This window comes from Suillus discolor (assembly GCF_016758755.1).
Source record: "Suillus discolor strain FC423 chromosome Unknown F5147scaffold_1, whole genome shotgun sequence".
Lineage (NCBI taxonomy): Eukaryota > Fungi > Basidiomycota > Agaricomycetes > Boletales > Suillaceae > Suillus > Suillus discolor.
The window spans coordinates 1,837,666-1,862,568 of record NW_024541248.1 but is presented as its reverse complement, the minus strand read 5'-3'; the positions used below and the strand labels follow the sequence as shown (position 1 = coordinate 1,862,568).

The following is a 24,903-nucleotide window of genomic DNA, read 5'->3' as shown; positions in this document are numbered from 1 at the left end:
TACAGACGTAAACAAAGTCGGAAAACGCAGCAGGCTGCAGTACTGAGTTGTTGCCGCCTCCTTCCTTCCTTCAAGTTGCAGTGTCTATATTTCTTTACAACCTCGACACGATAATAATGGCTGATGCTGCTTCTGGCTCCGTGGACAGGTCTGTCCAGGTCAAACTGGTTCTTCTCGGTAAGCCTTCTCAGCCTATCACTAAAAGTACCATCGACACTATTCGCACTTGCTATCAAACTGGCTCAAGACTTATATTTCCGCCCTCGCCCTCCCTTACCAACGAACGAGAACTGACACATATCCATAGGTGAGGCCGCTGTTGGCAAATCTTCGGTAGTCCTCCGTTTTGTAGGTCTATATTTTCGTACATTTGCCACCTCTGAACCGCTTTCTAGGTCTCGAACGAATTTCAAGCAAACAAGGAGCCCACCATCGGTGCAGCATTCTTGACTCAGAAATGCCGTCTCGAAGACCGCGTCCTACGTTATGAGATTTGGGACACTGCTGGCCAGGAACGTTTCCACTCTCTCGCTGTAGGTTCTGAGCACAGCTTTACCACCTGCTCTGATTCGTGAATGTAGCCCATGTATTATCGTAATGCTCAAGCCGCGGTGGTTGTTTACGATGTGACGAAAGCAACGAGTTTAGAGAAGGCGAAGTCGTGGGTGAAGGAACTTCAAAGACAGGCAAATCCCAACATCGTTATCGCACTGGCTGGCAACAAAGTTGATCTCGTACAAACATCCGCGGTCTCATCTGGGTCCACTCCATCATCCGAGTCTGAAGATGAGGCGGATGATGCTACAGCCACGCCTGGGGAGAGTCCTAGTGCTAGTGGTGACGAGCCAGAGAGTTTGCGACAGGTGCCACGTGAGGAGGCTCAGGCTTACGCTACCGAGGCTGGCTTGCTGTTCTTTGAAACCAGTGCCAAGACTGGTGAGGGTGTCGTCGAGATATTTACAGAAATAGGTACGCCCATTACACTCGACATGGAACTCCTTTTTAAAATCAAATTCAGCGAAGAAAATACCGATCGAGCACATTCTGGCTTCCACACGAGGTGGTGCAGGTCGATCCGGTGGTGCAGGCGGACGAACTGGTGGGGCTAGAGAGGATGTGAACCTCGAGGAGCAACAGTCCAAGAAAGACGGATGCAACTGTTGAGTGTGTCGCTAATTATTTGGACTCCACATCTTCAACCTTCGCGACCGTCTCGCTTCTACTTATTAGCACACCTTTTATTCCCCTCTCTTTGCCATTTACGTGGCTATCGTTGCCTTTGCCTTCATATGTAATCTGCTTTTATAATTCATCTGCAACACAAACATTGGACTTGGTACGGTTCGATGGTAACTTATAAATACAGTTGCAGCACAGCACATTTGAGGTAACAGTAAGTTCTAAGAGATGCACAGATTGGAATGGTAACAAAGTCCCTTTAGTGAATTGAGCTGTTCAAATACGATGAAGAGGGAACTAAATCCATGTACGGAGGTGGTCGTGTCACGTGTTCCTCGTGGTCAGGGTCACTGCCAGGAACAAGATAAGGCGGTGGCGCATGTCCATGTGAGGAAGAATGATCCAAGATGTCATTGGGAGGGTGTAAAGAATCACGAGTCGGGGGAGTTTGATTGTATGACTGATGGGTGAGAGGGGGTGAGTGAGATTGCACGGGGACCCGGACCGAGGGCGACCTGAAATCGGAATCTATTGAAGGAGGTGGGTCTGACGGATCATCCATCGCAGGCGGAGGAGGAGGGAGTTCACCTCCAGAGCGTGGGGGGCAATCATCTGAAACGATATTCAGAGCCTCAAAGACTCGGACGGGTTCAACTCCGATATTAGCAAATCCCGTCACATCTGCATCTCGCTCTGCCATCTCCACTGAAGGGGGTGGAGTTGACGAGCGGTGCATTGTGTCCGAATGACCATCAAACTGCTCCGATGCAGCAAACCCAAACAATATTCCCTCGCCGATGATACGGAGTGCTGTGGTTACAGGTACCTCTTGGTCCGTTGTGTCTGAAGGAATAAATATTTCCGACTCGGATTCCTGGAAGCTTGGTGGAGCATTGGACGTAGAAGGCATAGAATGGAAGAATGGTGGAGGCGGCAAGTCGCGGTCTTCAAAAGGGGGAGGGGCACCGTTCTGAGTATAACTTGGACCCGCTTCTCCTTCCTGATACAAGGGAATTGGTGACTCTGGATCTTCTTGACGGACTGTCCTCAAAGGGGGGCGGTCGTGTTTTTTCTGATATGCGGCATCAACCCATTCTTCAACTTCAGGTAGTGGCGCCGGGGGCGGAATGATGGTTAATGGGATGGGGATAGTCATGAGCCGTTCGGTCCTGCTGGTTGTTTCCACGAATGAAACGTGAACGTTTAGAAGGAAAGAGACTGAATGTAGAAGGGTGGATTGAGTGATGGAGATGCATTGCAGATCGTTGTCAAGGCTGCTGTAGTCACCCTCTGGCAAACTGGTCTGATAATCTACTGGTGACGCAGATGGTGAAGCCTGATGCAAGATGAGGCGGAGTCGCACAGGTCGAGAGGAGTGAAATCTGCAGGATGCACCTGAGCGAGAAGTTACTGTACTATAGGCCGATCCAGGAGAAGTGATCGGAGGCTTCTCCGCAGGGGGAGTGGGTACCACCGATGAAGGCCCATCCTGAGATGACAAGTCCACTATGGATTGACCATAAGGCATACCAGGTTCAGAATCACCACCATCACCTTGCTCTTTCAGGCTCACGATGCGAACGATCTCGGTTTTTACGTTTCGGAGTCTGAGTCCTTCGCGCAGCATAAGCTCCCTGCTCGGCGGAGGCACGGTGACATAGACTGGGATTAATTCACCGGCCCGGAATATAGTGCGAGGAACTTGGACTTCGACACGGGAGGGACTTTCCAGGACGTGGGTTTCGGGCAACGTATCTACAGTATGAGAATGCGAAGTGTAACGTCGCGTATGCACGACAATCCTTCTTGACACAAGTGGCTCCGACGTATTCGTAGGATGGAAAGTTGCCGTAAGTGCATATTCCAGAGATGAATGAGGTGTATGAATACACTGAGGTGCATCAGATGTCAGGGGTATTGCGAATGACGTTGAGGATGACATGGAGTCGGACGTCCCCGTGAACGAGACTAGGTTTATCTCTGATTTCCCCAGCTCGATTTCCTGGCCAAACGCAGACTCGACGACACAAAGAGCCACGGTGCTGTTCTGCCACGGTGAGTTACTCGGAATAGATGAGGAGCAGTCACACTAACACATGTTTCCATTGGCCTGGCTGTGCACCCTTGACATGAATTTCTCCCTCGATAGCAGCGCGCTCTCCTTCAGCTCCTAGATAGCCCTTTTGGAAGGTCAACGTGTCTGTTGCTGGGATGATGAAAATCTGAAGGCCAGAGATCGGCTCATCCAGCGCCCGAAGTAGATTCTGTGGGCATTCTGGAGAGTAATTTGGCGGAGGCGCCGTGTAGGACGTCATGTAACGTGAAGCCAATTACCCTCTATTCTTCTTGGATCTAGCGTGATGGTATACGATGTGAGATTCCGTCAAGCTGCTAGCGGCTAGAGCCTAACCTAGCCTGCTTGTAAAAGATTGCACAGCCCGGACGAGATAAGATAAGTCAGAAAGTCAAAAAATAATAATTCTACAGATCAAATGTCTGGGAGGACAACAAATTCGACAGTTGACATGGATATCCAGAATTACATAGTATCGACAGCAAAATGTGCAGAGCACTAGGGGTTAGTATACAACACGTTATAACCAACAGTATCGTACCGCAAGCCGAGCAACAGGCTAACATTCAACTCTCATCAAACTCTCCAGCTCTGAAAACATCACAGGATCCAGATCTCGCATCAACAATTCCCAAGCAGCGTCCCGACGGCTAGCAAGCAACCCTATACCCTTTTCAATACCGGGATCATTACCATCGATAAAGCCCATGCCAAATGCCAGTGGGGTTTGAGTGGACTGCGAGGTGTCAAAAGCATCATCCTCTTCATCTACCACTTTCATGGCTTCTACCGCTCTTCGTGCAACGGCAAGGTGCCACTGGCGCACCTCTGGGCTCCCACCCATTGATACAAATCGTTGCACTATACGAATCATAACCTGTGAGAAACACAGAGGGCGATCTGTTTTGATCTTCTTCTTTAGTTCCGGGGGAGAAAAGAATGCGATCGTATAAATTGCCATAATTGATTTTTCCAAGTAAGATAGCCATGGGTCCCGGTTGAGGAAAGCAAAGTCGAGGTCTGATACTGGTAGACGATGAACGAGGGACTCCAATAGTCGCCAGATGAGAGATTGGGTCATAACCCTAGAGAACACCTGCCGATTAGAGTCCAGCTGACCGAGACGGGTGAAAACGTCGAGGGCAAGGTCGGCAATAGATGATGGCCTACTATGCGAGAAAGGAACCCCACTTTGTTTGAGGAATTGTGTGGGGGGAACTGAGTCGAAGGGCTCTATGAGGATAGACGCAATGATTTCAAGGATGCGGCTCGCAGTGAGAGTTGTTGCGTTCGATGGAGAGTTAGGATTCGAGAACACGATGTAATTCGACAGATTACCAAAAATATGGAGTGCGTCTTTTCGAACATTGATCACGTCTGAGAGAGCAAGTGCCGGTGAAGCTGGTTTGGGTGTTCCGTCTGATGACATGGTAATACCACAAACACGTAGCACAAGATTGAGTGTGCGTTCGTGTCTCGACAGACAAAGCATATTGTCCGGGGTGACAGAAAGGTTTCGTATGAGGTTAGTCACTGTGAGCACAATATTCCCTGCGCGGTGGCCTGGACCACGTGTCTCATATTGAGGATCACGGATTTCTAGCCCTGCAAAGAGCATAGATTCCTTCTCGAAAACATCATCTACGAGCGCCCGATGTCGCACCATCTCGGCACCATTGCCAAGCCGATAATCTGTGATGTCGGGGGTGGTCCCAAATGCTTCCTCCTCAAGTAGATCTAGCACCTCCTCGAGCAAATCTGTGCATTGTGAAATGGGAAATCCAGACCCAGGGGTTGGACCCCGCATCGTAGATAACAACGTGATTGTGGTTAGAGCATAGGAAAGCTCGGCATTCAGTCGTGATCGGATGGACATTGTAAGGGATTCAATGTCAACTGTGCCCCACTCATTGATATCACGCATGGGCCGCCGCTGAGATCGAAGATAATCCTCTTCCAGCGCGTTGAAATCACGGCCACCAGTGAAATCAATTTCACGTGACAGGGGAATGTACTCGACTTTTGTCCTCGTAAATTGCGTACGCGAGGGGGGAGCAGATCCATGTGGTGTCGTGGTATTAGTGGTCTCGGTCTGGGAAAAAATCAATTCGAGGGCATAAAGATTCACCAGTCATCACTCACGGTATCTGGCGGATCTGTAGCAGCTTAGATGAGATTCACTGGGTAACCAAGATGATATCTGTAAGAAATACCTGTCTTTTGCCTTGCTCGTTTTCCTTCTGCCTCTTCGGACTCTAGTCTTCTTTTCGCCCCTTGAGCTTCTGGTTCAGATGTATCCGGTGTTGGTTTCGTAAGCTGGGGCGCAGAAATTGAAGCGTTGAGTTGGGATGACGCCTGAGGTGCGGGGTCTGAGGGAACAGTGGGTGATTGAAAATTGGGTGCAGAAGATTGGCGTAAATGAGGACTTTGTGGTAATGGCTGTGACTGAGAGGCAGGACTGATAGTGGAATTTTGATTGTTAACCGCGTGTTGCGCCATCATGCTGCCGACCGCGTTCGGGGCAGCTGCTCCTTGTTGCAATCCTACATGAGGTGCACCAGGCCCTGCATTCACGTTGGGAGGTCCAGCATTAACGCCTGGCTGGCGTCCAGCCGCCATTGCCCTACGGTTGCCCTCCTGCATATTACGACGATAAAACTCGTCAAATGGCTGTAAGATGGCAGCGTATAAATGTCCTAGAATTTGACCAACGGGGCGCTGCTGCCCGGAATTCGATAGATGAGGAAGGAACTCTGGCAGGTCGAACTGGTGAGCGACTTGTGCCCAGCCATTTTGTTGTTGTGTGATCTACGTTGTCATGTTTCAGCATTCGAAACTGATACAGTATGAATCAACAAACTTTTTGCCATCCTCCCAATTGAGTTACAATTTGCCATAACCTCAGGAGATCAATGTCCTTTCCGCCCAAGCGGATAACACCCGGTTGACCTGGTGGGCAGTCCAAAGACTTCCATTGCGAATTTGTAGGGTCATAATTGGGTGGGTATGGGTTTCCAGTTAAAGCTGGCGGTAAGGGAACGCGGGTAGCATGGGCGCTGGCCAATCCTGCTAGGAAAGTTCGCTGTCGGTGCTTGACAGCTTCGGATGGAGTGAAGTTTGGATGAGACATGGGTGCGTTTAGAGAAGGATTTGGGGGGACGTTGGTGGTCTGTTGGGCAGGGTAAATACCTTGGGTATTTAATTGACCTGAGGAGGCTGTGGGATTGAATTGCATCGAATTCGTATTATCGTGAGGTGGCCCAGTAAAGCCGCCTGGTTGATTATAAGAGGATGTCATTCCACCGAGATATGATCCCGGAGATACTCCGCCAACAGACGCAGGCGAGCGGCCGTTGACATTTGCCATTTGTCTTTGGACTCCTGCAGCGTTCATGGCTGCCATTTGCTTTGCAGCGGCATTGAGATCAAGGGTACTAGTAAAGTACTGGTTTGTCTCGAAGTTTTGAGGCGAATTCTGGGGGATGAACGGGACATTTCCTTGTTGCTGAGATTGGTGGGTCTGCTGAGGTCTGATTTGTTGTGCAGACTGGGGCCTGTTAGGAAGAATGATGATTTAGAACGGGAAAATGGAAATGGAAAGCTTACAACATAGCTCAGGAGTTAGACGGAAGTACTTTCACCTGCTTGAACTAATAGTAATACTTGTTGGCGGTCGAACCGGGCAAGGAAAGCAGAATTCAACAAATCAGGAAATTCAAGTCAACACGGTTAATATTAGTCAGGTGTGACTGCAGTACAGAAATCTCTCATATAGCTCACCCATTTAATTTAATTTTTAATCCTTCAACTACCTAACGCTCTCGCTCATGGTCGCATCATGATCATCGGCCGCATCTATGTACCAGAAAACGGAACATGTTGATCAACTCGGAGGCATTCGCATAATCATGATCCGTGACGTATGTGACAAGTCACAATAATTTTATAGGCTCAAAATTTTTCATTCTCAGCCTTGATCCTCCTCCATGCCTACATCAGAAATAGACGACATTTTTGCTGCCAAAGGAAAGAAAGCCATAGAGCTTGCTCCTCTTCCATCCGTCAAGAAGGAGAAAAAGAAAAAAAGAAAAGACAGACCCACCACTAGCGATGAAACGAAGGAGATCAGTCAATCTTCAGAACCAAAAATACTGAAAAAACGGCAGCTTCCCGAGACCGTTGTAGATCCATCATTCAAATCTTCCAGCAGTAGTAAACGTCCAAAGTTGGATGCCCCAGTTTCTTCACAGCGTGAAAAGGTTTATCACGAGACGCGCAAAGATGACGAAGACCGTTTCAAGGATTCGAGGGGTTCTGGACCTAGTAAGTTTCCTTTCGTCCTGCTACTTTATACTCGTTAACCCTGCGCCAGGACGAAAAACTGACGATGGTTTAAACATATACAAGGAAGATGAACTAGGTATATCTAATGTCGGAGGAGGTATGTTGTGCACCTACTTCCATCAACATTCAACATTCACCCGACTCCAGACACACCGTTGTGTCCGTTTGATTGCGAATGTTGTATGTATTTACTTGTTTTAATTTTTTTCATGGTCTCAATACTTTCTAGGTTTTTGAACGGTAGTTGCTCTATCTGTAGCTTTACATGCAAGAAGATACCCGTGTATTCACCAAGATATCCAGCGCAAACCTGTGATACGGTCGGACCGCACCCAGCTTTTGTTGAGTCCGAGCCATTTTCGCTTTCGTTTGCGATAACCTTTATCGCCGGTTTGCGATCCCTGTATGATTGATAACCGCGGATGTGATGGAAACATTTATTCACGGTTTTTGTTCAGTCAGTTTCCTTCATAAATTGTAGGTCTTCGTTTGTCTCCATGTCATAATTACAAATCTGACAACAGCACAGGGAAATACAGCTGTCCCCCACATATTGGTACCGGCTCTTTCGAAGCCTCCCAGTTAGCCTTCCGAGGTCATGATCTGAGGGGGTCAATGTGTAGCCAAAAGTGATTGTTACATCCCTCTCTGCATTCTCCGATTCATTTGATATCTGAGATGACGCTTGTATTAATTTACTTGAGGGTCACAATTATAATATAAAGATCATATAGTCATTGAGCAGCTCTGTCCTAATCATCGTCCTCGTCGAGCTCAGCCAACTGTTTTGCTTTTTCATCTTCATTAAGCTCGCTCCCGAATGGATCGCCACCCTCAGTGACGGCTCTCCTAACGTCTTCAGCTTTTTTATTGCGTTTCTCTTCTGCTCGTTGTTGTTCAGCTACTTGCCGTGCAAGATAGGCCTTGCTACCAGGGACCTTCTCTGGATTCTTGCATAGCTTCAACCTCCTATCAACCTCGCGGACGGCTTCCACATCAGGAGGATGTCCCATTTGCGTGATGATATATTTGATCGATCCGAGAGTAGGGTCCAGGGTTGCGGAAAAAGGTTGTGCAGCACCAGCTACCGCTTTCGAGTCGGCCCATCTTTCTGCGAGAACTGGCGAGGCGAGAGCCAGGCTAGCGAGAGCGATTTGTGAGGGCGTGTAGATGAGTTCTGCATCGGTAAAGCGGGAGGCCCGGACGTGTTTGATGGCAATATCATAGACATCCTGTGGTCGAAGGTCCTCGGATACGTCGGGCAGGCTCTGTAATTGCGTGAGTCTCAGCGTGGAAATGATGTCACAGACATCGCGGTTACCTGAAGATCGAGCCAAATGCCCCAGAGAGCGCGATGGGCATGCCAAACTGCAAACTCAAAATTCAGGCTCTGAGACACCAGGAACTCGAGATCAAGAACGTCTGAGCTGGATGTTTTCGGGATGTTAGAGGTGTAAGATTCCAACGAAATTGGGTTGTTGGTGGTTTTCGTAGCAAGAAATAGTGTGGTGAGCCTTCAAAGAGCACAGAGTTATTAGGGATATCAGTGTAACACACGAACGCACATCACATTCTTTGGATGCCAGTCCATCACAGTGTTTTTAAGATAGAACCGCTTCAAGTAACTGATGGCGGTCGCCTCCACTTCCTCAGGAAAACGAAAATGCCCACATAGTTGAGGGATCTTGGTGATGTAGAGCTTTACGAGGAGCTGCTCTTCATTTGCATTAAGGAACAACACGTCCTCGGACGATCCAGGCTATAACAGATAAGTTAATTCGACAGGCACTGAAACGACGGAAAGTGGGTTTCGCACCTCATCTGCCTCGAAAGTGTTCCGTATGACCGATACTGCAGCCACATTGAGGGAAGTGCGAATTTGCTCCAGTTGTTCTGGGGAGTATCTCCAGCTCTTGTACTGCGTGCTTCCCTCGTACAATGGTCTCTTCACAGTTGATGAGTTGGTCTGGGGGTCAGCTTCCTTGGCTGCGTTATCAGCCGCCATGCGTCAAGTCGACGATTAATGATGCGCCTTGTTTGTGAATGGGTTTCCTCATGAGCTTGGGGTCTGCACAACGTTGTTGTTTGTTATTCGACCACGGTTTGGTCACTTACTTATACTTGTTACACTACATTCATGTCTGAGATAGATCTGTTATCGTCTACTACCTGTCTGCATTCGGCCGCGATATCACAAGGCAGAAAATCCGACAATGCTGCTGTCGGTTTTGTTCAAAACTCATCCATGCAACAAATTCACATTTGTCGTCCCCAGAGTCCTCCAAAGATTCAGACTACCGCCCATGGTACGTGTCCTAGCCGTTCCATCGTTTCTTCATCTCTTTTTGGAGTTACTTGTCACTTTCTTGGTGCTTTGTTTTTGCTCAGGACCTTTGTAAGGCCCGAGTGCCATTAATACTCCTCTGACGATGGACTCCCCTTTGTCATGGTATCGTGGCTGCGGCATTGAGCCACTCCCTTTCTACTTCAGTATGACTTAACCCTCTACATATAAAAACCGGTCTGTACCTTTCATTTCCGCAGTGAATTGACCCCACTCACTAGCTCTTCACTCTCGATCTAGTACCCTTTTCCCTCCCGAACTCGCCAAGTTCTCGCTATTGTGACACGACTCACGGTGGCAGACTTACACTATTGAAATGGGTAGCGCTACCTAGTCTGTGCAGAAGCTATCTATACCCCAGCCGGGCCGGCCCCAACCAGGTTCATCCACTCTATTCTTTTGTTGCTAAGTTCCCGCTACATGACTCGTGGAAGACTTAGTATTACACCGTCGAAATCTGCAGCTTTACCTAGATGGGGTGGGAGGAAGTTGGTTGTGCATCATGCCCCAACCCCATCTAGGTACGAGTTTCTCCTTCCATTATTAACGTTCAACGAGGATCTCGTAGATATCAGACGAGGAATACCATAGACTAGGATATCACAAAATCACGACCCAAAGGATGAGGGACGGGATATTCAGGCGGGGTCATGTTGGCAGCCACACTGGCCCGGGTTGCTGGAGTTAAACTTGTTTTCGGGTCGGCACTGCATAACTCGTACATTGGCCGGTCCGAGTTATACGTGATTGCAGTCTATGCTGATATGAATCTGAAGATTTTAGCAGCAAATTTCATCAGGGAGCTTAGGGATTGGACCGCAGTTGTTTTCCAAGCTTCCAGTCACGGCGAATTCTTGTGATCCTCGTGGCTCTTCGTTGCATCATATTTCAATTGACTCGGCCGGAGATCAACTCGTTGTGATTGCGTATATCGCTTCGTAGACAGGTTGATCACCAAGACTCTAATACAAGTTTGTCAAGGCCACTTTGACTGCGTGCTAGATCACCAAGACTCTAATACAAGGTCACTTTGACTGTGTGCTAGCCATAGGAAACCTCGGACGACAACCTATGGTGGATTATTTCCTCACGGACAAAAGTATTCTATGGTACGTATCCTCTCATAAGTCATCCAGCTTTCATTAATTACATAGTACAATGCAGTTATGCCGCTGATCTTTGTCGACGCTCGATATTTGAATTGGTATCACGCCACGAAGTCGCCGAGCCAGCGCCATCCCAACTGTAAGTTCACAATTAGGTCGTGGTAAACACACGCCTATAGTAGAGGCAATCCAAGCCAAATGCCATTCCGTTATTAATGACCATCATGGGAATCGTTCACTGTGATTTCTTGAGTGTTTGCTCAACCGATATTTGCTGTGGTCGTTCGAGCTCTGCGGAGTATGGCCGGGCGTAGTGAGTGTATTAGTCATACAATATGATGCTGACCATTGAAGATAGCATCGGGTCAAACGCTACTCGGCAGCGAGCGCTCCAAGATTCTTTCACTTATCTACCAGTGGTACGTAAAGATGGTTTCTGTCGACTCTGGGCGGTCAACGGCTATGACGGTTCAGGGGTACTCCGACAGTCAGCGCTAGTCAGCTGTCACGAATGCATAGCCGCAGCGCCTGGTTTGCCTTCTACACAGAACTCTTTCAAGTCAGCTGGTCACATATCCTTCCTACCAGAGGGTGGGGCAGTTTCGATTTCATAGCCTCAGGCGTCTTCGGGACCAGTGAATTACAACCGGGTTGGTGTCTCGAAATCCCGCCATATAGCCTTCGAATTCTTTGTGTGCTCCCGGCATTACTTTTGCCATACTGGCCGACAGTTTGCGTCTCTTTCAAGCGCACATTCGAGGTATAAAGGTATGGACCCGGCACACAACCTGGGCATTCAAAAACTCACAATGTTCTCTCAAGCTCTCACTGTTCGCGCTGATAGTATCGCTCGTCATCTCGAGACGGTCTTCCTTTTTACAAAAAATGATGTCAGAACCACTCTGATTCCTGTCGTATGTATCAACTATTATGTGTCTTGCCCCCTTGTTAAATCACACCTCTCAGACCATATTCGCATTATCTGTGGCTCCCAGATATGACACCACCCATGCTTGGCATGCTCCTTTGTGGATATGGTTCCACTTATTACAGTTCAATATTGCAAACCAGATCCAGGATCCGGAGGAGGACCGCAAGAACAAGCCCTCCCGTCCGATACCTGCTGGTCGCATTTCTGTTGACAGCGCAGCTGATATGCGCTGGGTGATGATTCCAGTCTGCTTATTGCTATCGTTGTGGCACGGCACCCAGGCTCTGCTAGCCAGCACCGTTTTTGCAGCGTTGACAATCTGGTACAACGAACTTCACGGCGATAAAATGGGATTGTCGAAGAATGTACTCACAGCCATCCTCGGTGGGTGTCTGGAGGTCGGAGCAACTGTTGCTGCCGGTAAATATATCCAGTTGCAGATAATCTATCATTTTGCTCATCAAGCGGTCAGGTCCCCACAACTCATGCATCGATAAGGCTGGTGCTTTGGCGGTTACACTTAGCTCGACAGTCTTTGCGACAACGCTTCATGCGCAAGACTTCAAGGATGAAGAGGGCGATCGTCTTACTGGTAGACGGACGCTGCCCACCATCTTCCCTAAAGCCGCGCGCTTTTCAATGATGTTTGGTATCCCCCTCTGGTCATATGGCTTGAGCTGTATCTGGAAGCTAGATGCGCTCTCTACCACTGCATTTGTAGTTTACGGCGCATTTGTGGGGACCCGATTCGTGATGTACAACAGGGTGGGCGCCGATAAGCAGTCCTGCAAATTTTATAGCGTGAGTCGAAATATTACTTTGGAACACACCAAAGTGAAGCTGACAACGGACCTATACCAGTTGTGGTATGCGCTCGCCCATCTACTTCCAGGTTACTGGCGTTTCTTCTATGGTGTTTGAGTATCCGAAGTTGAAAGTCGGTTCTAATGATACACTACTTAGTAGCTTAATGTTACACATAACGACTTCACTTAAAATCGTCCATTGTAGTATGACAATGTATGCTAATCATTTTCCCCTTACATTGATAATCAACATAAGTAAACGCTTGAGACCATCATCCAGGTCCCTCTGCAGGCATGGGAACTAACGGGTATTGCATGATCCGCTATCAGAACGTGCATTATAAATCACAGCACGTTCAATTCATCACGCCGTTATGTACGGCCCCCTTCCAGACTATGGCGATTGAAATTGGTTTGTATGATACCGCTTTTTTGGACCACTAACGCCAGAACTATCTAGACTCGTGACCAGTCTATCTGCTGACGAAGAAGGACTAATCACGAGCAAATTGACGGTCCCGAATTTGCAAGCCGGGTCCCCGCTGAGTCACTTTCACTATGACTGCTGGCACTACCCCCTTGTAGATTTAAGCTTTTCTTTACTACGCATCAGTGCGAAGGTCGGAAGCTCGCATTATCTAGCTGGAAACATACCTGACACAGGACTTGCCAGCCAGCTGAGACTCAACAGCCCATTCATTAAATGTGCAACTCACAATGATATATCCTTTTCCCTTCTGAGATCAAAGGCAGGGATATACCATGCCTTTACCTTGATGAGCAAATATACTCTGATGTCACTATAGTCTGTGCCAGAATGATAGCACATAGTATAAACCTATTTTAGCTTTGAGACCGCTCATGCTGCAGGGAAGGCACTGTCCCATGAGCGCTCGGCGCCACCCAACTTGACCTATATAAGTATGTCTTTAGGTTACCAGAGATACAGATCAGAAGTGCTCATCCAATATCATGTCTGCCCACGTCAACGTAGGTTTTCCTATACCAATGCGTTCCTCGGCCTCCTTTACTTAGCAGACACCTACAGGAAAAAGCATCCAAGAACGATCTCAAGCAAGTGAAACAGTATCTGGAGAACATAGACCCGGAGAAAGTCGAAAAGACGCATGGAAATGGGAAGTACACTGCTTGGCATGGTGACGGAAAGTCGCAGTCCAAAACGGACATCACGTTCCAGACGAAGTCGATGCTTACAAGTGGAAAACCTCCAAAGTATATCACAATCGTCGCGCGGAAGGGGAGGACAGAGGCGTATGTGACATACGAGTCACTTACTTGGGATGAGACTACTAAGACTATCATCGACGAGATGATCAAAGCTATCAAGGTCTAGGTGAGGTGCTCCAATTTTGGCGCAAATATCGCAGCTAACATTCTTAGAACAAGGATGGTGAAGTGATACGAAGAATGCTAAGACCGAATTGATCAGTTTGAAGTGTATGGTATTTGCGTGTTGTACAGAGTTTTGCCACGTACTGTCTACAATAATTATTCATCCACGTCCTCTTCTTCTTCCCCATCTTGGACGTCTTCGGAGGACTGTGTCTCGAAGATGTTCAAGTCGAACACTGACTTTTGCATGGAGCTGCGGTAAACGTTTGGACCTATAATTAATCCAGCGCTCCGACCATCCTGTTTTACCGCATTTAATCGCCAATATGTCTCATGTATCCACTCGGCATGATCGACCAAAGAGGTCCAGCCACCCGTGATAATCTCATGGAACTTGAGATAATATGGTGCATGCGCGAACAACATCGCGCGACCAAGATTGTAGTCGCCATATCTATCATGGTTCTCCTGCGCAAAACATACACCAAAGTGCTGGCGGAGGTAGTACCGCTTGATCATGGCACTCGCTCGGATGGTCAGATCCACTTGATCGTTTGGTCCCCGGAAGACATCCGGCCAATTGGAAGTGTCACCGAACGAAGTCCAGTCATGTGGGACAGTGTTCCAACCCTCATCGGGGATCCCCGGTCTCTCGCAAGGATCCTCTCCGGTCGAATTCAAGTCATCTGGGAACTTGGCAGTGAGTATAAGAGGGAGAATCTGTGCGCCTCCCCAATCTATGAGCCCTACAATCTTCGTGTCGTCAATTGGATCAAAAAAATGTTGCGAAGTGCGAGGTCGGGATGGTGTAAGACCAAGGGGAGGTAAGATGATGGAGGCACGAAGTGAGGTATGAGCGAGGAGAGAAGCTGTAATAGTTCAGAAAAAATTTGAGGGGTGCATTTGGGCTCTGAGAGGGATTGAGAAAGCTGCTCCGCCTCAAGCCTAGACCACTCCCTTAGAGCATGCAAGATGTCATGCTCCAGTCGGGCCCTCCAGAGATCCATGAGGGATTGATATGGTCCCCCAAGATTCTGCTGTGTGATAGTGAAGAGTGGTCCTATGATAAAGCTTCCTTCGTCATCGAGGGTAATGCTACCGATCTTATCAAATGGTACAGGTGCTGACAAAGTAGATTGTAGCTTTGCCAGAGATTTGGTGACGGCTAGTTGCTGCACTTCTGACATACCATCCAGACCGCGAAGCTTGTTGTCATCGTTGGTGAAATTGTCCAGCTTTCGTCCGTGGACGACATCCATGAGAACATACGGTGCACCAGCTGGATTAGAAAATGTGACGTCCCAAGCGTGGACTTGTGGGACTTGGATACCTGGATACGAGCCGGATGCGCGGACAAACTGCATGGTGGCTATTTCAGACAGCTTTGCCTGGGGATTAAAGTCTTCCTCATCATGCACTGACACGCTTGCCGCGATCTCGGTGCCATCACCGAAGACCAGTTTGTAGACGGTATTGTAGCTGCCCCTTCCAAGAAGTTGGATTGATTGGCATGTGGGTTTCGAAAGACGTTTCGTAGCACAATCGACGAGTCCAGAGAGGTTGACCCATCGCGACTTGCGAAGGGTAGAAATTTGCAACTCAAGATCGCTGGACATGACCTGCTACGCGCCATGGAGATGTTTATAATTAGCGAAATCGAGATTCTCTGTTCAGCCTTACCTACCTGGTTAATTCCTAGTCACCTATCATGCCAGGGGAGTCGGAAGTCTGACCTGTAAGTATCATGATGGCGACCGCAGTGATCCACAAGGTTTTCCCACGACTCAGCATTTACCTTGCATTCAAGTTCTACTCTCATTACTTTTCAGCTTCAGAATAAAGGCAGAATTCAGATTGCTTTGGATCGTCTCGTCACTCTTCCACTTCAGAACATCGAGTGACACACCACTGACTATTTACTTCATCTACCTGGTCATTTCACCGAATTGTTTCAGACGTAGTACAACACATCCATAGGCGCATTCTTTAGATGGGCCTCCAATTTATTGTGCTAACGCGATCATTCCCCACTCTTCTGACTTTTCCCTACCTGGAGCGTATTCGATAGGTTTTTGCGCCCTTATTCGGCGCACGAACAGCGCTGACCTTATGAGGGCCTCGGTATGTGTGACTCATACTGAAAGGTGTGTTGATCAAGCGAGTTGCGTGCCCTACACTTATCGAGAGCTCAGGAAGCAGGAGCTGTTCCAGCACAGTGATCAGGATTTCCGCGTGCTGCAAAACTATGGCAGATGGATGATAATTTGGGCCGCAGTACAACACCATACATTTCACGACGAACGCGACGGCAAAGGATAGGGATATACATTCCCGCTCGCTGTCCACATCCAGTTTGCGCACGGAATCATCGAACTCGACTGCGGGCCCGCAGTGTCCTCCTGGTGACTTGCTTGTGTCCGTCACTGAGATGAATCTGGTATCGTCTACCTGTCTACAATCAGCTGTGATGCTGCGGGATGTGAATGTGATATTTTTGCCTGGACTGTCCACCAGTGCATGTAGCAATATCATATCTGTCGTCCCGGTCCTCCAACTTCATCGGATCTAGAATGCTGCCTATAGGACGCGTCCTAGCCGTTCCATCGCTTCTTTTCGGAGCTATTTATCGCTCTATCCCAGGGGTATCACCCGCAAACACTTTCCTCGGACATACGCTTTTGCAAATAGGCGTGATACCATAGGTACGGGAGAATTTTGTCTTATTATGTATGATACAGTGTAGAGATCAAACATGATGCATAACTCCTAGGAGAACCTCATGCACGGACCGAATTAACCTGTGCGCCCAGTTGCATTTGTATCTGTGTTCGCGAGTGCTTTCATTCTCTTCTTGACAGTTCCGTAGAGACCGCAGTACGTTGCTTCACGTATACATGAGGTCTGGGTGACGTCACGCGTCATTAATGTGTAAGGCCCTTGATTTATTTAAGTTATGTTATTCTGTCAGATAGACTTTGAATAAAGGCTACGCAAGGTTAGTCTCTACATATAACGTATATCTTATTTATAAAGGGCGTGCGGTACCGATGGCCTCAAAGAGTGTTGTCTTCGTCTTCATCTTCGCGACCGTTATCTTTCAACCACTGATTTATCCATTCAACGATGCTTGCGACGTTATTTTCGAGGTCCTGAGAAGATTCGCTTTTGAGATCGACGATAATCTGTTGGGGGTAGGAGTCTCGGGCTTCTTGGAGGACGACTTCCATTATCTCCGCTTCGTTGTTTTCCTGTATCTTTTTGAGAGGATAATTACTGCTATGGGGTCAGATCTGGGTTGATTTTGGTTGTGGTCAGGGATACGCACCGTTTTTCGAGACGTTCCCAGAGCATGGTATGATTGCAGCGGAGGACGACGACTAGATCTGCCCATCGCTCAGGGAATATTTCACAAGTGTGCCAGTCGAGAATTATTCCACCAGCTGATGCCAATGGTTCGAGTTCATCTAAGAGCTAAATCGAACTAATGAGAACTTGAATGGGGAAGTGGATGATGTTGAATGTCCGCGGACCTTGTCTTCATCTACAGTATAAGATTGCCATTGTTGATCAAAGCCGTGATGAAAGGAATTGTCTTTTACTAGTTGACCGACGTTGATGTGTTTTAGAGGGACTGGAGAAGCGTCTTGTAGGAGTTGAGCATGGGTTGATTTTCCAGTACCTGGAGTTCCAGTGATGATGATAACAGGGTAACGTTGTGGCATAATGTGAAGATTGAATTATGTAAGGATGTTACTATGTATACGTGCGATGATCGGGTGTAAATGCTGTCATATTTGCATTTTGAGCGGACGACCGTCATCAACGCAATCTACACTTTTTGAGAAGTCGTGTCCTATACCAAAGTTAGAGGTATTGTCCTTCTCCTCATGTACAATTTCAAGTACTATGGACAGTCGCCCTTCCCCAACCCATACAATATTCACAATACCAGATCCTTCAAGTCTACCATCTACTAATTCATCTTCTCAGTCCGTTTACCATTTACTTGCAGATGGCTCCATCCTGGCACCACCATTCTTCGACGACCTTGCAGCTACTTACCTCGCTCTCGTCATCATGGGATCCATCTTCACCATATTCGCAAGGAATATAACTCTATCAGCTGCTTTCTTATGGTCAGGCAGAGTTCGCAAGAAGAGCCTCCTATACACTCTATTCCTCAGTCAACTTCTCGCACCTGTCGCCATCTTGTCCTTGCTTATCGCCCAATTTCACCCCAAGTTCGATTGCAAAATGTCAGTCAATTCTATCTTTCAATTGTTAACACCCTCGTTGACTTTATTATGTAATCAGTATGATGCGCATTGCAGTCGCTACTGCAGGAATATCCTTCTCTTTGTTGGTACGCTCTAAAATTCATATTTATCATCTTTTCTCACCTAACCTCTATACAACATAGATGTCCGGTATTCTAGGCGTAAAGGCTTACCGATGTCTAGACAACTCTCGCTTAGTTTTAGTAGTCTTGGTCGCACTAAGGACCGCTGCAATCGTTCTCCTCGCTCTTGATCTGGCATCACTTAACAGTTATCGCAGTCTTGCAGGTACCTCTTCTATCTCTCTTTATCCCCACTTTCAGCTACTAAATTAAAACAACAAGGCCGCTGCTATAGACCTTCTAATTCCATCTCATATGCTTTCATAATACTTTTATTTGTCGAATCGCTGTTCATCTGTCTTTGCTGTGAGTCCAAACTTATTATTTGACCCCAACGAGACTCATCATCACAGTTCTCTATGCTGTCTGGAAATCACGTGGTTCCACCGCCGTCCAGGGAAGAATCACCGTATCACTCTCTCTTGACGATGTCGCAGATCCCCATCTAGACACCCGAAAAGAGAGCAGCGAGAGTCACAAGACCACTCAGAGTCGCCGTGGCTGGTGGGATTATGTTCCTACTGTAGATCATCCTGCTCCATTTCACCCCAGATCCCGTAGAACTCGGTCTCTCTCCCATGACCGGAGCATTCCCATGAGCCGTCTTCCCAAGTTTCGTACCCGCGAAAGAGCGCGTGATCTGGAGAATGTGCCCTCTAGACCGCCCATCCCACCACTGCCTACAGAATCCACTCGCACATCCACAATCCGCGTGTCCACCACAATTCCAAATACTCGCAATGATGCCCCAATTCCTCGCCGGTCATCTTCTCCTGCCATCTCGTCCATCAGTCGCATAAGTCGATATATGCCTCGAGTAGCGTTGTTTAAAGAAGTAATGAGAGATGAAGTAAGCAGCTCTTTTTGGTTAATGCGTTCCAGCCTTACGTGCTCATTCAGTTATTTTACACCACCTTTATCGCCGCTTCCACCGCCGCTTCAGTCATAATGACTATAGTCGGTGTTAACAGCACGGATCCAGCCGATCATGTGGCTTGGATGACCTTTGACTGTGAGTTGGCTCCACTAAGCCCACATCCAGTGTTTTGGAAACTCACATCGATGCAGGGGCCTTGGTTTCGTGTCTTGTGATGCACAGTTTTGGTCGCGTCATCCGCCGCCACGACAACGAAGCTCTATTACAGCAGCCGAACGTTTGGCATCGCAGTTTTCGTACAGACTGCAGTACCGCAGAGATTTCAGCGGAGGGGAGGGTAAGATCTCCTAGATCATCAGGTGCACGCTCATTCCAAGTGCGCACCCGGCGCTATCCAATGAGCCGTCGGCACGATGCCGAAGCTCTGCGCGACCCCTCCCGTTCCCCGCGGGGAGATCCCCATCCCAACGCGTTCTCTCCCCACCAAGTCGAAACCCGCCCTAATACCATTTTACCCCCTCATCCACCCACGCCCGAAGTCGATTATTTCCCCGACGATGTTTCATCGTGTCATAGAAGCGATACGAAACTCACGGAAAGGGTTTTTGGGGAGCAACGGTATCATGATAGTTTACCTAGTTTATCACTACGTCCGGATCCGGAGGCTCAACCTTCATTACAAGCTAGCCATATTGTAACATAGACATCGCATCCCCAATTCACTTGCATTACCACTGAGCTGAGAAGCCGCATCGGCAGTAGTGACTAGTAAATATTTGTTGTAACCGTTCCCACTAAGTATTAAACATTTCAAACTCCCACGATCAGTCTATCAAAACTCAAGCGCTCAAGGTTCACGATGGACGATGACGAGCTCATCAGCGTGCTGCCTATCCACTATTCAAACAGTCTCAGTCCGAACTTGCACATTCACCAATTTCCGCTTCTTTCTCGTCCATTACAAACACCTCCTGCTGCTGCAGTCAGTGGAAAACGAATTCGCGCACGAATAAAGCCAATCACGCGGAGATTAGAGATCCATGTACCAGTGGATCCGCGTCCAGAGGTGTGGAATGGTGAACGGAGCAAATCACTCGGTGCTGCTCGACAAGAAGATGACCGCGAAAAAAATCAGGATGTTGGGAAGATGAAGCAGATGGAAGGAGAGGAGCCGCGGTTGATCGAAGTGCGCATGCGGAGCGAACTAATACCGCAAGAGGGCGCGTATATGTTGGGAGTGGTTCGCAATGGTCTGTTCCCATTTATGGTGACACCGCTTGGTCTTATCTAGTGCACGAAGGTCAATTACATCTGCAACCCATCAACGAAACCCATCAATTTCGACCGACGCTGACTTACTTGGATGTCATGTCTCGAAAAAGTCGTCGTTCGAGAGGTGATGCTGGATCTGATGAGGATTCTGATGAGGGTCCTCCGCCTGATCCTGATGAACCACCACCTGTACAGACTGCAGCAAAGAAAGAAAAAAAACCGCTTGAAGTGAAAGAGGTTCAAGTATCTGCGCGAAAAGTTGCGGATGACAAGGGTAATCTGCAAGGTGGTTTATCTGCCGTGCGACGTGAAATGCTGCTTGCTATCCGAGCTGAAGAAGAGGAGGACTGGCAAGACCTGGACTTTTGTGACGGAGAAGTATTATATTCTCTTTTCTTTTTTGGTGGATGCTGATTACTTGGTGTAGACTGTTGAAGGACAGGAAGCATTTGAAGCTGTGTTTTCGCAAAATGAAGAGCATTTAGAATGCAAGTCTGATATTACTGCTTTTTTAAAGGGCATTAAAGGACTATAGATAAAATTTATGAAACCATGGTTATCGAAGATCGCGGTGCTGCTTCTGACTTCCATGCAACTTTATTCTGTGTCACGCAGGGCAAATATAATACAAGAGCGACGACCACGGTTTACTTCCATGTCCCTCTACCTTGTATCTCATGTCCGATAGTGAGACTGAGCCAGAGTCCGACGTTCCTTCATCACCTGAGAAAGCATGCCCATTAGACCTCACCGATGTTTCCATCACTAGTACGCTGAGCGACAGTATCGCTCAGCTAGTGAACACGCCCCAAACCCATTCCTCAGATCCCATCAGCGCTGTGAATTCGGCCATCAAGACATTAGAGTCCTTGGATTTCAGTCTCATTCGCAAGGTAGTATCGCTTTCGAAATCAACGAATAACAATCGTACTCAAACGTGCACAGGACGCGTCTTTACATGGAACTATTCAGGAGTCATCGGCCTCACTCCTAGAGTTCTTGCATGTCGTGCTTGCGATGAGTCCAACCTCCGCCCATGATGTACGCTGCATGATGGAATCCCTCGCTTGCCTACGTAGGTGATTTCTTGTCTATCATTTGGCTCCACTCATGAGGTGCCTATTCTTCAGTGCGACCGTCCTTTTTAAATCTGCTGTTCCAGTACCGGCGCCTATTCCACGCTCTAGCCGTCCAGGAGCTCAACAAAGTCGCAGTCGTTCCCATCATCATATCCTGGGTGGATGCTGTCCTTGCAAGACTCGGAGAGGTGGTGTCATGTGTCGCGAGCGCTATGCATGATCGCTACTTCGACGATAAGCTTCCTGAAGCTTTGAGGAAACGAAGAGAGGAAGATAATCTACGGGCTGCGGCTCAGCTCCCAGGTAGTCAGCAATTTTGTTAGATGTCAGGCTTATTTATGTTGGTCCAGATAGGTGGGATTCTGTCCCGTCGATACTGACATCTGAAAAGGCTTCACCTGCCGCAAAGCGCTTGGCCCTTCGCTTGTTGGTCTCGCGATATGTATTGCAACCCCAGTTGACTCTTCATCCGAGGACCGCTGACGTACCACTGGACGACAGGTAAGTGTTCATCTTGCTGTTCTAACATTGCCAAACCTGATTGTATCAACAGTATGGTGTCGCTACTTCCCTATCTCACAGACTTTATGCAACACACTTTGGTGCAACTCTCAGAGTGCTCCCCACTACACGCGCAACACCAATCTGCATTTCAGGAGCGCATGAATTGTGCGATGCTGCTCTCTCACTATTCGCTGTTCGTATTCCTCATTCTTCAGCCAGAAACGATGACAATTAATGCATCACAGCTCGTGGACTTCACGATAAGTGCAAAAGATACAGAAACAGACGTTCCATTTCGACCTTACACGCTAGCGACAGTGATGAGACTGTTACGTTTTGTAATGCTTGTCGACAACAAGCCCTCGGTGCAAACTATCGTATCGCCTTGCCCAGACCTCGATGCCCCGCAGGTCGTTCTCGTTTTATGGAGGCATTTTGTACCTTGGACCTGGCGACTACTCGCGGAATGTAACGGGTCTGATTCGGAAACCATCATCTTTCTGGTTAGGACTCCATCTTCTTCTCTGAAGGACTTCGATTGATGAGAGTAGACAACTACATGGCTTCATTGCACTTTCGACTCAGATCCTCAGACTACTATATCAACGCTGTCGACCTTTACTGGAGACGAACATGGCAAATATATGATCTGTGCATATCTTGTGAGTGTTATTCTGGATGGCTGTCTAATGTTCTGATTGCTTTGGCTGTAGACCTATTTTTCTCGGCTTTTAGTGTATCTTTCTTCAGCTCCACGTCCTCGAAATCTCACCACAGCCCAAACAGACGTTCTACTAAAGACATGTCGGTATTTCGTCCATTGGAGCGATTCAGATTTGTTAGGCATTCGCAAGTCTAGTGATTGCTGCAGATACCTTACTCTTCTTTTCGTTTATCTTTCGTGCATTGAAAACGGACACGATGGCGAGTCGAACTCTTCCTGCTTTAAAGCTGTTACTCAGCCTTGTGAACGACGTCAGCTAGCAACTATGTTACACACGCCATGGCTAGGATGCAGCCCAGAAGTTTGAGGGACGGTTGGAAGCAGGCGATACAGGAATCATCAACGTTCTATGATGAGCTAGAGAAAAGTAGGTTCACATTTTGTGAATTGTCAAATAATAATATGTTTGCAACAGACATGTCCAATACTCGGATGTGAGCTTTCCATCAAATGTAATACTTCTGGCTCACTTAGATTTCCATAGACAACTGCTTGAGGATACGCCTGACAGGAATCATATTCGCAAAGCGAAACAATTTCTTGACTTTTGGACGATTGAATGTTTTTCAAATGTCCAGATCTCAAACCAGAAGTTGATAATCGAGTTCCTCGAAGCCACGGTGGAATATTTACGTCGTGAATCCGCAGAAAAGGAACTGCCGAACTTGTCCGCGAGTTTCCTCTCGTGTTTAACGGCATTCCAGCGCGGACAACCGGGAATTAAGGTCTGCGATGCACCTTTGCTGTCGGATGCCGAAAGTATCTGGCAAGTCGCCATGGACAATACCACACCCGAATTAGCTCTGGCTTGTGAGCGTTAAATTGAGAATGCATCACGAGGTTCTCACATCTGCTCTGTAGCTGCATTTGCTTTGCATATCATATTATCTCGCCGACTGCCCGATTCACTTACCCAAGTAGAGGCCTGGGACTACCTACGAAATGTTCTCCTCATGATCGGGTCGCAAGATTACTTGGGAGACGAAAGCCCTCTTGCGCTTGTTGTCAATCCGACGATATGCGATGCTCTCTCCCAGCTCCTGAAGCATGCAGACGAACATGCTGGTGCGCACAAACCTCAATATGCTACCCTAAAATCCCTCATCGATAATTGCAACCTTTAGCGATGGTGATGCAGTCTTCTCCGTGGACGTCGCATCTCCAATCGGCGCTGCAGCGGATTCAAAGTTCAGATGATTGTCCCAACTTGGACGACTACTCGTCGTGGCTGAAGAAGAGAATTTCAAAGCCTGCGACAGATTTAATGGACCAGGTAGGATCTTGGACCTGACGTAGAAGTAAAGCTAAGCAATAAAAATAGATTGCACGATCGTCGGACGCAGGGCAGTTGCGTCAAGTGAGATTTCGACTTTGCCTCCTTAAGCCACGTCATATAACATAGGTTCAGGCTACGCCGGCAATCGATATAATACCATGTCGCATCGACGGTCTGTTTCAACTTGTCTGTGTACTTCGTGGTCAGTTATTCAGACTTTATCAGGGAATGGTTTCCTAACACCGCAGCATTAGCGAGTTAGAGCTGGGCCAAAGTTCTAGGCCTGGATCCCGCCGCAGTAAGAGCCATTCTCACTCGATGAGCATTGTTTGATAGCAGTCTCGATGCACCTGGAGCGCACTTGCGAATATAAACCAATCTCCGCCGTTATTGCCGCCAGGTGAGCCGCGCCGAGAATAAGGTTGTAATGAAGAATCGCATTGCAACGTTGGACAGGGGTTCCCTGGCCAGCCTTCACGGGTGTTACCGAATATTTTGGCAGGTACCTGAAGGGCACGCATGACCGCTACGTCACCCTGACCTGGACTGCTAAGACCGCTCACATACATTGAACGCATATGGTAACGAATCCACGCCTTCTCAGATGCCGCCCACATTTCGGTGCATACATTGTT

At 48.0% G+C, this 24,903-nt stretch overlaps 12 protein-coding genes across 12 annotated transcripts; 6 read left to right on the top strand and 6 right to left on the bottom strand.

Moving 5' to 3' along the window:
* The first annotated feature begins 16 nt into the window (after nucleotides 1-16).
* Nucleotides 17-1,334, top strand: F5147DRAFT_664228 (GTP-binding protein ypt5). Its single transcript, XM_041434985.1, has 5 exons — nucleotides 17-177; nucleotides 308-348; nucleotides 396-533; nucleotides 582-969; nucleotides 1,019-1,334. The coding sequence occupies exons 1-5, from the start codon at nucleotides 117-119 to the stop codon at nucleotides 1,162-1,164; spliced, it is 774 nt and encodes a 257-aa protein (XP_041300456.1). The 5' UTR covers nucleotides 17-116; the 3' UTR covers nucleotides 1,165-1,334.
* On the bottom strand, nucleotides 1,335-3,590 carry F5147DRAFT_601613 (uncharacterized protein). Its single transcript, XM_041432237.1, has 2 exons — nucleotides 3,274-3,590; nucleotides 1,335-3,221 (listed from the first exon to the last, which is right to left on the bottom strand). The coding sequence occupies exons 1-2, from the start codon at nucleotides 3,492-3,494 to the stop codon at nucleotides 1,439-1,441; spliced, it is 2,004 nt and encodes a 667-aa protein (XP_041300455.1). The 5' UTR covers nucleotides 3,495-3,590; the 3' UTR covers nucleotides 1,335-1,438.
* Nucleotides 3,591-3,632: 42 nt separating this feature from the next.
* On the bottom strand, nucleotides 3,633-6,936 carry F5147DRAFT_664223 (uncharacterized protein). The gene is made up of 5 exons (XM_041434984.1): nucleotides 6,860-6,936; nucleotides 6,114-6,807; nucleotides 5,467-6,061; nucleotides 5,396-5,409; nucleotides 3,633-5,345 (listed from the first exon to the last, which is right to left on the bottom strand). The coding sequence occupies exons 1-5, from the start codon at nucleotides 6,862-6,864 to the stop codon at nucleotides 3,813-3,815; spliced, it is 2,841 nt and encodes a 946-aa protein (XP_041300454.1). The 5' UTR covers nucleotides 6,865-6,936; the 3' UTR covers nucleotides 3,633-3,812.
* A 135-nt stretch (nucleotides 6,937-7,071) lies between these two features.
* Nucleotides 7,072-8,326, top strand: F5147DRAFT_664221 (uncharacterized protein). The gene is made up of 6 exons (XM_041434983.1): nucleotides 7,072-7,173; nucleotides 7,225-7,576; nucleotides 7,626-7,694; nucleotides 7,745-7,777; nucleotides 7,827-8,074; nucleotides 8,127-8,326. Exons 2-5 carry the CDS (start codon nucleotides 7,240-7,242, stop codon nucleotides 7,832-7,834), a joined length of 447 nt encoding a protein of 148 aa, XP_041300453.1. The 5' UTR covers nucleotides 7,072-7,173; nucleotides 7,225-7,239; the 3' UTR covers nucleotides 7,835-8,074; nucleotides 8,127-8,326.
* Nucleotides 8,327-9,706, bottom strand: F5147DRAFT_664219 (cyclin-like protein). Its single transcript, XM_041434982.1, has 4 exons — nucleotides 9,414-9,706; nucleotides 9,163-9,356; nucleotides 8,919-9,111; nucleotides 8,327-8,865 (listed from the first exon to the last, which is right to left on the bottom strand). Exons 1-4 carry the CDS (start codon nucleotides 9,600-9,602, stop codon nucleotides 8,350-8,352), a joined length of 1,092 nt encoding a protein of 363 aa, XP_041300452.1. The 5' UTR covers nucleotides 9,603-9,706; the 3' UTR covers nucleotides 8,327-8,349.
* A 2,150-nt stretch (nucleotides 9,707-11,856) lies between these two features.
* On the top strand, nucleotides 11,857-12,899 carry F5147DRAFT_563613 (UbiA prenyltransferase family-domain-containing protein; the record flags this gene model as incomplete). Its single annotated transcript, XM_041430685.1, has 3 exons — nucleotides 11,857-11,961; nucleotides 12,014-12,398; nucleotides 12,451-12,899. 3 exons carry the CDS (start codon nucleotides 11,857-11,859, stop codon nucleotides 12,897-12,899), a joined length of 939 nt encoding a protein of 312 aa, XP_041300451.1.
* Nucleotides 12,900-14,182: 1,283 nt separating this feature from the next.
* On the bottom strand, nucleotides 14,183-14,769 carry F5147DRAFT_16794 (uncharacterized protein). The gene is made up of 2 exons (XM_041428367.1): nucleotides 14,282-14,769; nucleotides 14,183-14,215 (listed from the first exon to the last, which is right to left on the bottom strand). The coding sequence occupies exon 1, from the start codon at nucleotides 14,654-14,656 to the stop codon at nucleotides 14,294-14,296; it is 363 nt and encodes a 120-aa protein (XP_041300450.1). The 5' UTR covers nucleotides 14,657-14,769; the 3' UTR covers nucleotides 14,183-14,215; nucleotides 14,282-14,293.
* Nucleotides 14,770-15,915, bottom strand: F5147DRAFT_16789 (uncharacterized protein). The gene is made up of 2 exons (XM_041428366.1): nucleotides 15,822-15,915; nucleotides 14,770-15,759 (listed from the first exon to the last, which is right to left on the bottom strand). Exon 2 carries the CDS (start codon nucleotides 15,751-15,753, stop codon nucleotides 14,884-14,886), a length of 870 nt encoding a protein of 289 aa, XP_041300449.1. The 5' UTR covers nucleotides 15,754-15,759; nucleotides 15,822-15,915; the 3' UTR covers nucleotides 14,770-14,883.
* A 1,153-nt stretch (nucleotides 15,916-17,068) lies between these two features.
* Nucleotides 17,069-17,859, bottom strand: F5147DRAFT_749938 (P-loop containing nucleoside triphosphate hydrolase protein; the record flags this gene model as incomplete). The annotated part of the gene is made up of 3 exons (XM_041440149.1): nucleotides 17,069-17,410; nucleotides 17,463-17,608; nucleotides 17,668-17,859. 3 exons carry the CDS (start codon nucleotides 17,857-17,859, stop codon nucleotides 17,191-17,193), a joined length of 558 nt encoding a protein of 185 aa, XP_041300448.1. The 3' UTR covers nucleotides 17,069-17,190.
* Nucleotides 17,860-18,043: 184 nt separating this feature from the next.
* On the top strand, nucleotides 18,044-20,116 carry F5147DRAFT_766934 (uncharacterized protein; the record flags this gene model as incomplete). The annotated part of the gene is made up of 7 exons (XM_041440823.1): nucleotides 18,044-18,393; nucleotides 18,452-18,500; nucleotides 18,558-18,702; nucleotides 18,759-18,842; nucleotides 18,890-19,386; nucleotides 19,437-19,548; nucleotides 19,605-20,116. The coding sequence occupies 7 exons, from the start codon at nucleotides 18,044-18,046 to the stop codon at nucleotides 20,114-20,116; spliced, it is 1,749 nt and encodes a 582-aa protein (XP_041300447.1).
* A 118-nt stretch (nucleotides 20,117-20,234) lies between these two features.
* Nucleotides 20,235-21,360, top strand: F5147DRAFT_664198 (DNA-directed RNA polymerase III subunit Rpc5). Its single transcript, XM_041434981.1, has 3 exons — nucleotides 20,235-20,663; nucleotides 20,714-21,063; nucleotides 21,113-21,360. The coding sequence occupies exons 1-3, from the start codon at nucleotides 20,273-20,275 to the stop codon at nucleotides 21,218-21,220; spliced, it is 849 nt and encodes a 282-aa protein (XP_041300446.1). The 5' UTR covers nucleotides 20,235-20,272; the 3' UTR covers nucleotides 21,221-21,360.
* On the top strand, nucleotides 21,328-24,684 carry F5147DRAFT_664191 (uncharacterized protein). The gene is made up of 15 exons (XM_041434980.1): nucleotides 21,328-21,578; nucleotides 21,631-21,760; nucleotides 21,816-22,067; nucleotides 22,115-22,265; nucleotides 22,318-22,465; nucleotides 22,514-22,771; nucleotides 22,820-22,919; nucleotides 23,004-23,192; nucleotides 23,249-23,359; nucleotides 23,408-23,426; nucleotides 23,477-23,802; nucleotides 23,854-24,057; nucleotides 24,117-24,265; nucleotides 24,314-24,470; nucleotides 24,523-24,684. Exons 1-14 carry the CDS (start codon nucleotides 21,363-21,365, stop codon nucleotides 24,392-24,394), a joined length of 2,334 nt encoding a protein of 777 aa, XP_041300445.1. The 5' UTR covers nucleotides 21,328-21,362; the 3' UTR covers nucleotides 24,395-24,470; nucleotides 24,523-24,684.
* Nucleotides 24,685-24,903: the final 219 nt, after the last annotated feature.